The 10,910-nt window shown below is 41.2% G+C and overlaps 1 protein-coding gene across 1 annotated transcript; it reads right to left on the reverse strand.

The window, feature by feature from the left end:
• Positions 1-805: 805 nt before the first annotated feature.
• Positions 806-10,585, reverse strand: MED21 (mediator complex subunit 21). Its single transcript, XM_052640695.1, has 4 exons — positions 10,527-10,585; positions 2,465-2,579; positions 1,826-1,926; positions 806-1,278 (listed from the first exon to the last, which is right to left on the reverse strand). Exons 1-4 carry the CDS (start codon positions 10,566-10,568, stop codon positions 1,102-1,104), a joined length of 435 nt encoding a protein of 144 aa, XP_052496655.1. The 5' UTR covers positions 10,569-10,585; the 3' UTR covers positions 806-1,101.
• Positions 10,586-10,910: the final 325 nt, after the last annotated feature.

A 10,910-nucleotide genomic window follows, 5' to 3' on the forward strand; every position in this document is an offset into this window, starting at 1 on the left:
CTGCAACTACTGAGCCCACATGCTGCAATTACTGAAGCCCAAGTGCCCTAGATCACATGCTCTTCAACGAGAAGCCACTGCATTAACCAGCCCGTGCACCACAACTAGAGAGTAGCCTCCACCCAACACAACTAGAGAAAAGCCCATGCGACAACAAAGACCCAGCACAGTCAAACATAAATAAATAAAAATTTTTTAAAAGGGCCAATGGAGACAATGATATTGAAGTAGTAATAACTGATGTAGTGGAAGCATGTTCTGGTCAAATAGAATGCAGCAATAAAGCCTGAGAGGTTTACAAGATCAGAAAACGAACTCTGGATAAATAAAAAGAATCTATGACTCCGGAAACATACTTCACTATTTCACTAGGCAAATTAAGGAGAAAAACAGGGGGGAAAAAAACAGGCAAAGAGATAAGAGGGGAAAAGTTGAGATTGAAGGATATTCTTCTCACAATAGCATGAGAATTACAGAGACGATTTCTTATTAGAAACAAATGTGGAGATGAACTAGAAAGGGTTTGAGGTTCTAGGAAAAGCGGAAAAAGCCTCCAAAAGTGACCTAATATCTCATCCAGCCATATTAACTCTTTGTTTCTTTGAAAGCAACGTGGTTTCATTCCTTGCTCAAGTTCCCAATTTATACCATGTCGCCATTAAAGAGGTAGAGGGATGTCAACCTAAATTCAAAAGTCCATGTTCTCTGCACTTACCACCTCTTGAGGGATGTTTTGATTTGTAAAAACTTCAGAAACATGACAAAAATAAAGACAGAGATTATGTCACAACAGAATTTTACAGTACAGCTGTTTATTAATTATATTATGAACATTAATGCAATATTGGCCTCAATAATTTCACTCAGATAATAAAAAATAGTGGCATAGTGACAGTTTTAAAGCTGGTTCATTCATGATTTTACAAGCTTATTTATTAAGAGTGAAAACAGAAGACTATTTAAAATAGCTGAAAAGATAACATGTGTCATAGTGCTCAATGTTTCTGAAACTGTTGGTAAGGCTTACACCTAAATCTGATGCAGAATTCCTACTGGCATTGAAACAGTTCTTTTCTCACCCGCAGTATGTATACACTGGTGCTATGAGTCCGGAAGAGACTGGCTATGGGTGCCGCTTCTCGTCTTCAGCTGGGACTGTGCAATATCAGCAAGTGCGCTCTGAATCTTTTCCAGAAGCATGTCCCCTCGGTAGACAACATCCTCCAGACTGGTAGCAGCCTCGTGGTTTTCCTCTTCAAGCTTATATAAGCTAGCAGCCTTTGTGAGCAAACACAAATTTAAGAATAGTTTGAGAAATGAAAAACTTGGGTGACTGATAAAAGTTGAGGAGGAAAGAAATTGCAATGAAAGTATTTACTTTTAAATCTGAGGACTATGCGACCACTGTGATAGATTTTTTTGCTAGTGGCAGAAATCCTAAGATCAGATATTACTTGAGAGTCTTCCCTGTATGAATTATTTAAAAGTTGACTTTTCCATTAGAGATCTCTGGATGGCTACATGAGACTCCTTTCCACACTGCTTTCAGACACTGCTATTCTACTCCATATCCAGAATGGTCCCTCGCTTGTCACTACTGGCAAGGAAAAGAACCCAACTGAGGAAAACGGCAAGTTTCCTTGTAACTCAAAACTGGACAACTATGTATTTTCAGCACAGTCTTAAACAGGCTGCAGTAATTTACAATAAAACTCCCATTTTAAAATTTAGAGTAACTTTGAATATTGTAATAAAAGGTACTAAATCTATTTCCTTGAATTCAAAATTTTTTTCATAAAATTCTCAAAGGAAAAGAGATTTTTACCTGTAAAGCAGCTGTAGATTCTTCACTGGGTAAGGAATCTATCAGAACATCAATGTCTTTTGCTGTTCGTGCAATCAGCGCTGCAAAAAGCTGGGCATATTCTAGAGAAAGATAGCACTCATTGAGGATATTAGAGAATCTCAAGCTTTCAGAAAGAGAAATTAAAGTTTAATGAAACCAGGAAACTTCATTACTTTTTCTGTATTAGGCCTCTAATGATAAAAGTGTAATTTTAACACATCAATTCTATTATGTCTGAGAATTAGCTTTAATGTTAACTCAAATTAGAACTTAAGCATAGTGTATTATCATTTCATTATTAGGACAATATGGTGGTCCCCTGAATAAAGGAATTTGTAAATTGGATGCCATTTTCATTAAGGTCCCACAAGTAACAATTCAGCTAAATTCACACAATTCTCCTTTAGAGGAGTAAAAAAATCTGTTATGTCACATGAAAAGAATTATGAGTTATATAAATTTACTGTAATGAATTCATTTAAGACAAACCTGTTATATTCTCAAACAATAACATTTTTAGAAAGCCATAAATAAGTTGAATCTTTCAATACATCTGATTTTAATGTATTACAGGTAATGTGAGAGTCAAACTAAGAGAAGCCAAGAAAATCTATTTACCTTCTGTAGGGTTAGCCGGCTGATCTTTGTTAATGGCTGTCTGAATATTACTAAAGGAGGCAGGAGGGCCACACTGCTGCAGCACTCCAATGGCGTTACAAAACTGATCTGCAAGCTGGAGGCAAAGGAAAGGTGGCCAAGTTAGAATGGATTTATCCTCTTTAAGGATTTTATTGGTAACTGTGGCAGCAATGTTTCTATAATGTTCTCTGAGCAAAGAAATAAATAAAACAGAAAGGAGTAATTGTGGATAACAAAAACCAGTTACTAACAATGATTAAACTTTTTTAAGTTAAAAAAATTTTTCATTTTGTATTGGGGTACAGATGATTCATAAACATTTTAATCATGCAAAGAAACTAAATTCTCAGTGGCTCAGTCATGTCCAATTCTGCAAACCCATGGCTCCTTTGTCCATGGGCTTTTTTCAGGCAGGAATACTGGAGTCGGTTGCCATTCCCTCCTCCGGGGGATCTTCCCTACCCAGGGATGGAACCCCAGTCTCCGGTGTCTCTTGCACTGGCAAGCGAATCCTTTACTGCTGTGCAACCTGGGAAGCCCTAAAGAAACTATGTTTGGTATCAATTTAGTTGAGACAGTTAAAAAGAAAAACAAAATCATCTTTCTTTTCTTCCCAAGGTAACAGAATGATAAAAGAAATATATGCCAGTACTTTCTGCAAGCACAAGTAAATACTTTTGGGGGAGCAGTGGTGTTAAAAAGCACATCTGACACCGACTCGATGGACATGCGTTTGGGTGGACTCCGGGAGTTGGTGATGGACAGGGAGGCCTGGCGTGCTGCGGTTCAAGGGGTGGCAAAGAGTCGGACATGACTGAGCAACTGAACTGAACTGACAGGAAACATCTCAGAATGGCCCCAGGCTAAATTTTTAAATATGACTCATATACAAAGTATATGACCCCTTTTCTGAAACCAGAGTAAATTACAAGTCGAAAGAAACAGTGGTGGGAAAAGACTGCACCTTAAGTATGTCTGAAATGTTTTTCTCCAGGACTCAAAACTCCTAGTGCTCTAAAAGCATTTCTTAAGCAATTCGAAGATTGAGAATACCAAGTCCTTACTGAAACTGTGTCCCGTGGGGTTAACGGAAGCTGGCACCTTAAACGAAAGACTGGAGCACGTCTTACAGAACAGCAGGTAAGGAAACAGCTTGTGACAAAACCCTTTGTAACCTGCCTCTGATGATTATGTTTCCTTTGGCTTTTTTCTTTCCCTAATTGCATACCTTCCAAGCTTCACATAGCCCACATAATACAGCACCAGACTTCTTACCACCCCCAACAGATAATGCTCCTGATGTGTGGGTCACTATAGTAAAAGGGACTTAAGCTGTTTTTCAAAAATTTGAGAAATTTGGAGTAAGGTCTTGTCTTGCCCAGTTCAGATCAGTTAAGAACAGTTGGGAACAACAACCCTACCTGGGTCTCCTGCATTACAGGCAAATTCTTTACCATCTGAGCTACCAGGGAAGCCCCAAGAACTGCTCCTGAGCAGAATACCAATTACTTTACCTTCTCCCTACCTCCAATCACCCTACCCCACGCCTGAGACCACCCTACTTCTTTATCCCACAAAATCTCAAGTGTCTTTATTTTCTGATTGTTTCTCACCTCCACCCACCACCCCCTGGCCAAGAGGCATGTGGGATCTTAGTTCCCTGACCAGGGATCAAACCCATGCCCCCTGCATTGGAAGTGCAGAATCTTAACCACTAGACCACCAGGCAAGTCCTCCAAACCTCAAGTCTCTTGCCTTCTGGGAAGCAATCTGAGATCTGCCCGCCTATCTTGTCACTCAGCTGCTTCCCGAATAAATAAACCCTTTCTCTGGCTGCAAAATGATGTCTCAGCCTTTGGCCAGATGTGGATCCAGCAAAGTTAGCTTTGTTAACATTACCTTTTCCAAACCTAAGACTCCTATCCTCCCCATCAACTTCTCTCCATAGTCCTGACCACTCAAACTGCAATTCCTTGTCTCCAATCAGTGAATCAGCGTTTCCACTAAGTTTCACTGCCATTATTTGAACGACAGAATTCAAAAGTCAACTATTTCCTTTAGTATCCAATTTGTATTGAGAATCTTCCAGTCAACCAGTCTACCTTCAGACTCTTAACTTTCATCTTCAAATCCTGCTAATGTTACTACAAATCTTCCCCTTTTCCATCTACCACCACTGATGCTGTTAGTGCAACTAATTACTTCACACAAGAATTGTTTACAATAGCTCCCTACTATTTTCTAGTTCTTATTATTTTCCAGGTTATTTTACTCTGCTCCAAAATTCTGAGCTTGTCTCAGCATGGTTTTCAAGATAAATCTCCAAATCTTCAGGCTATTTCAAAGCTTTCAATAATCGAACTCAACCCTACTTGTTCATTATCTACTCCTCCTTTATATATGCCTGACTAATGAAAACTCATTCCTGACTACACTGCTTTTGTTCACATTTTTGCAAAGGTACTGGGTGGCAGTAAGTGCTCTGCTGCTGCTGCCACTAAGTCGCTTCAGTCGTGTCTGACTCTGTGCGACCCCAAAGACGGCAGCCCACCAGGCTCCTCCGTCCCTGGGATTCTCCAGGCAAGAACACTGGAGTGGGTTGCCATTTCCTTCTCCAATGCATGAAAGTGAAAAGGGAAAGTGAAGTCACTCAGTCGAGTCCCACTCTTCACGACCCCATGGACTGCAGCCTACCAGGCTCCTCCGTCCATGGGATTTTCCAGGCAAGAGTAATGGAGTGGGTTGTGCACTGAGCCTGTACAAATATAGATTTTGATTCTGGTAACTAGAGTTTGTTAACTGAGAACATTCTCATATTAGGTTAAATACAATGGCTGTTTGTTCTGCCCATATGAAGCGCTCAAAATCCATTTACTCAACAAATATTTATCAAAATAATTCTAGGGACTTCCCTGGTGGCTCAGTAGTAACGAATCCATCTGTTAATGCAGGGGACACAGGTTCAATCCCTGGTCTGAGGAGATTCCACATGCTGCAGGGCAACTAAACTCCTGCACCAAAACTACTGAGCTGGCGCTCTAGAGTCCCTGACCCTCAGCTACTGGGAAGCCCACATACCTAAAGCCTGTTGTCCACAGCAAGAGAAATCACTGCAATGAAAAGCCTGGGCACCGCCCCCACTACCCCAACAGCCTCCACTCAGTGCATCAAGAGAAAGCCTGTGCACAGCAATAAAGACCTAGTGCAGCCATATATAAATCTTAAAGGATAAAGAAAACTTAAAATCAGCTCTATGAGAAGCACTGTGTGTATAATTGTATAAACATTATAGTGACAAAGCGAACAAGACAGTTTGCTCTCATGGAGTTCTCAGAGGGTAAAATAACTCTACTTAAAAACTTTTACAAACAATTATGATTCATACAAATCCTAATAAGATTCCCTCTACTTTAGTTAATATCACCCAACAATCCAGGTCAGCACTTATAGCTGAAAGTTCAGTTCAGTCGCTCAGTGGGTGGCCAATTATTTTCAACCCTGTACACTACAGCACACCAGGCCTCCCTGTTCATAACCAACTCCTGGAGTTGACTCAAACTCATGTTGGTGATGCCATCCAAGCATGTCATCCTCTGTCATCCCCTTCTCCTCCTGCCTTCAACCTTGCCCAGCATCAGGGTCTTTTCTAGTGACTCAGTTCTTCACATCAGGTGGCCAAAGGATTTGAGCTTCAGCTTCAACATCAGTCCTTCCAATGAATATTCAGGACTTATTTCCTTTAGGATAGATGGGCTGGATCTCCTTGCAGTCCAAGGGACTCTCAAGAGTCTTCTCCAATACCACAGTTCAAAAGCATCAATTCTTCAGCACTCAGCTTTCTTTACGGTTCGACTGTCACATCCATACATGACTACTGGGGAAAAAAAAAGGTCCTTCACTAGACCCACCTTTGTTGCCAAAGTAATGTCTCTGCTTTTTAATATGCTGTCTAGGTTGGTCATTGCTTTTCTTTCAAGGAGCAACCATCTTTTAATTTCATGGCTGCAGTCACCATATGCAGTGAATCTGGAGCTCAAGAAAATAATCTCTCATTGTTTCCATTGTTTCACCATCTAAATGCCATGAAGTGATGGGACCGAATGCCATGGTCTTAGTTTGTTGAATGTTAAGTTTTAAGCCAGCTTTTTCCTCTCCTCTTTCATTTTATCAAGAAGCTCTTTATTTTATCTTCCTTTCTGCCATAAGGGTGGTGTCATCTGCATATCTGAGGTTATTGATATCCCAGCAATCTTGATTCCAGCTTGTGCTTCATCTAGCCCGGCATTTCACAGGATGCACTCTGCATGTAAGTTAAATAAGCAGGGTGACAATATACAGCTTTGATGTACTCCTTTCCCAATTTGGAACCAGTCTGTTGTTCCATGTCTGGTTCTAACTGCTGCTTCTTGATAAGCATACAGATTTCTCAGGAGGTAGGTCAGGTTGTCTGGTATTCCCATCTCTTGAAGAATTTTCCAGTTTGTTGTGATCCACACATTCAAAGGCTTTGGTGTAGTCAATAAAGCAGAAGTAGATGTTTTCCTGGAACTCTCTTACTTTTTCTATGATCTAACAGATGTTGGCAATTTGATCTCTGTGTCCTCTGCCTTTTCTAAATCTAGCTTGAACATCTGGAAGTTCACTGTTCACGTACTGCTGAAGCCTGGCTTAGAGAATTCTGAACATTACTTTGCTAGCATGTGAGATGAGTGCAATTGTGCAGTAGTCTGAACATTCTTTGGCATTGCTTTTCTTTGGGATTGGAATGAAAACTGACCTTTCCTAGTCCTGCGGCCACTGCTGAGTTTTCCAGATTTGCTGGCATATTGAGGGGCAGTACTTTCACAGCATCATCTTTTAGGACTTGAAGTAGCTCAATTGGAATTCTATCACCTCCACTAGCTTTTTTTGTAGTGATGCTTCCTAAGGTCCACTTGACTTTGCATTCCAGGATGTCTGGCTCTAGGTGAGTGCTAATACCATCACGATTATCTGGGTCATAAAGATACTTTTTGTATAGTTCTTCTGTGTATTCCTGCCACCTCTTCTTAATATCTTCTGCTTCTGTTAGGTCCATACCATTTCTGTCCTTTATTGAGCCCATCTTTGCATAAAATGTTCCCTTGGTATCTCTAATTTTCTTCAAAAGATCTCTAGTTTTTCCCATTCTATTGTTTTCCTCTATTTCTTTGCATTGATCACTGAGAAAGGCTTTCTTATCTCTCTGTGCTATTCTTTGGGATGCTGCATTCAGATGGGTATATCTTTCCTTTTCTCCTCTGCCTTTAGCTTCTCTTCTGTTCTCAGCTATTTGTAAGGCCTCCTCAGACAACCATTTTGCCTTTTTGCATTAGTTTTTCTTGGGACTGGTCTTGATCCCTGTCTCCTGTACAATGCCATGAACCTCCATCCATAGTTCTTCAGGCACTCTATCAGATCTAATCCCTTCAATCTATGTCACTTCCACTGTATAATCATAAGGGGCTTGATTTAGGTCATATATGAATGGTCTAGTGGTTTTCCCTACTTTCTTCAATTTAAGTCTGAATTTTACCTAAGTTCATGATCTGAGCCACAGTCAGCTCCCAGTCTTGTTTTTGCTGACGGTATAGCGCTTCTCCCTCTTTGGCTGCAAAGAATATAATCAATCTGACTTCGGTACCGACCATCTGGTGATGTCCATGTGTAGAGTTGTCTCTTATGTTGTAGGAAGAGGGTGCTTGCTGTGACCAGTGTGTTCTCTTAGCAAAATTCTGTTTGCCTTTGCCCTGCTTCATTTTGTACTCCATGGCCAAACTTGCCTGTCACTCCAGGTGTCTCTTGACTTCCTACTTTTGGATTCCAGTCCCCTATGATGAAAGGGACATCATTTTTTGGTGTTAGTTCTAGAAGGTCTTGTATGTCATCATAGAACCATTCAACTTCAGCTTCTTCAGCATTAATGGTTGCGGCACAGATTTGGATTATTCTGTTATTGAATGGTTTGCCTTGGAAACGAAGGGAGCTCATTCTGTTGTTCTTGAGATTGCACTCAAGTACTGCATTTCGGACTTTATTTAACCTAACATTCCAGGTTCCTATGCAATATTGTTCTTTACAGTATCAGACTATATTTCCATCACCAGTCACATCCACAACTGGGCATTGTTTTCGCTTTGGCTCCCTCTCTTCATTCCTTCTGGAGTTATTTCTCCACTCTTCTTCAGTAGCATATTGGGCATCTACCAACCTGAGGAGTTCTTATTTCAGTGTCCTATTTTTTGCCTTTTCATACTGTTCCTGGGATTCTCAAGGCAAGAATACTGAAGTAGTTTGCCATTCCCTTTTCCAGTGGGAACTCTCCACCATGACCCCGCCCATCTTGGGTGGCCCTACATGGCATGGCTCATAGTTCCATTGAGTTAGACAGGGCTGTGATCCATGTGATCAGTTTGGTTAGTTTTGTGTGATTGTGGTTTTCAATCTGTTAAGATTAGGTAACCATGGGTTTTAAAAAAGGGGTGTCCTTATTGATGTTGGAAACTTACTGCTCTGATGTGGCTGGTGGGACGCTCAGACCCTGTAGAGAATGCAGTGGTATCTCTAGAGCCAGAAATTTCTGCCTACAGCTGAAAACACTCAATTACAACTCCTAACCACATACTGCTTTTTGCATTATTTAAATGTCTTGAGTATACGAAGTCTTTCTAACCAGACTGTAAACTCCTCAAGGAGTAACTCTCTGTAACTATGACAGTGTTTATATATACCATACCAGATAATCTAGAGGCTTTCCTCCGAAATCCAATGATCATCCATGGAGTTAATGGCCATATTCACTTTGTCCTTACTATCCTTCTGGCTATGAAATGTATATGAATATGCAACATTTCCCCTAAAATAATGTTTGTATCCAGCAGTCATTACAATTTAATTTTGTAAAGCCTCAAAGAAGTATCTCCCCACGGGAGACTGGCTGGCCGCCCAGGCAAGTCATCAAAGGTAGAATTCATCTTGGTGAATTTATCAACATTAGAGGCCGGCCCTCATACACACAATAGATCCATTTCTCACAGGCAGACTCACACTGTTCAAGTGTACAAACACTGAGTGATAACAAGAATACCAACTTATTAGCTTCCAGTGAGAAAAAACTGGCAAGAGCCTAGGGACAAGAGACTAGTTTGATTTTCCAGTCAACATCTACAGGTATCTTACCTGGGACATCAAATTATAAACAGAATGACAGAAATGTAACTACCAATGAAAAACAATTTAGCTCTTAATGGTAATAAGTACATGAATGCTTTGGTTTGCATATACTTTCCACATAGACATAAATAACAGGAAAAATAACCAGAAAGATCAAAGTAAGGGGGGCTATTTACATCACCTGACCTTTCATAGGGAGAAGATTCATTAGCAGATGTTTTAAATATCTTAAAGATATACAAAGACCGTAAGATTCACTATTATAAGATGTCACTTTCCCTTAAACTGACAAGCTGGGGGAGCGGCCAAGAGATGGAACCCTTGGTATATAGGAACCAACTAAGATGAAACAAAAACTTTTCACATTAGTATCACTCCAGCCCCAATCTGAAAATTGTAGCCAAAGAATACCCTCGGCTAACATCTAATGACAAAGATCTAACCATTAAGAACACGGATTTATCTCCGTGGGTAAAAATTCATAAGGGGTAAAAAAAAATTCCGCTTCCTCTCTCCTCCCGGCAAAAAAAAAAAGGAAAGATCCATAAGCACCACTGACAAGAAAATAAAACTGGTCCCAGAGAACAAGGCAAGTCGCTGAAGCCTGACAGTCCACGCAGTGAGATCCTCCACTTGGCAGGCGAAGAGGCCGCCGGCTCTCGCCCGGCCCCGCAGCCGGCCTCAGACCTTCCAGACGGCGGCGCCGCCTCCAGCCAACCCCAGCGCTTGTTGCTGAGGCCCAGCCTCAGTCCACTCCCCACTTTCGAGTTTCGTCCCTCACACCTCTTTCTCTGCCATGCTTTCTCTCGGGAAGGAAGACGACGGAAATTAATCGAGTGCAATTGCTCACCGAGTTCACAGCGTCCTGCAGCTGCGTGAGCCGATCCGCCATGTTCCTCCCGCAAACAAAGAAACGTGAAAGCCGCTGCTCCTACGCAATTGGACAGTCATGGCCAATCACAAGGCTGCGTTCTTGGAGGGGGTGGAGTCAAGCCAAACCCCAAACCCCGTAGCGAAGGGGCGGGGCTTTCCCGAGCCTTAACTTTGTTCAGACTAACTCCACTTGAAATTAAGAGAGGCAGCCTAGAAATAAAAAGACGCTTACTTCTGGGGAAAAAAGTTATGACCAACCTAGACAGCATATAAAAAAGCAGAGACATTACTTTGCCAACAAAGGTCCGTTTAGTTAAGGCTATGGTTTTTCCAGTAGTCATGTATGAGTGTGAAGAGTTGG

Source organism: Budorcas taxicolor, chromosome 5 (assembly GCF_023091745.1).
Source record: "Budorcas taxicolor isolate Tak-1 chromosome 5, Takin1.1, whole genome shotgun sequence".
Taxonomy (NCBI): domain Eukaryota; kingdom Metazoa; phylum Chordata; class Mammalia; order Artiodactyla; family Bovidae; genus Budorcas; species Budorcas taxicolor.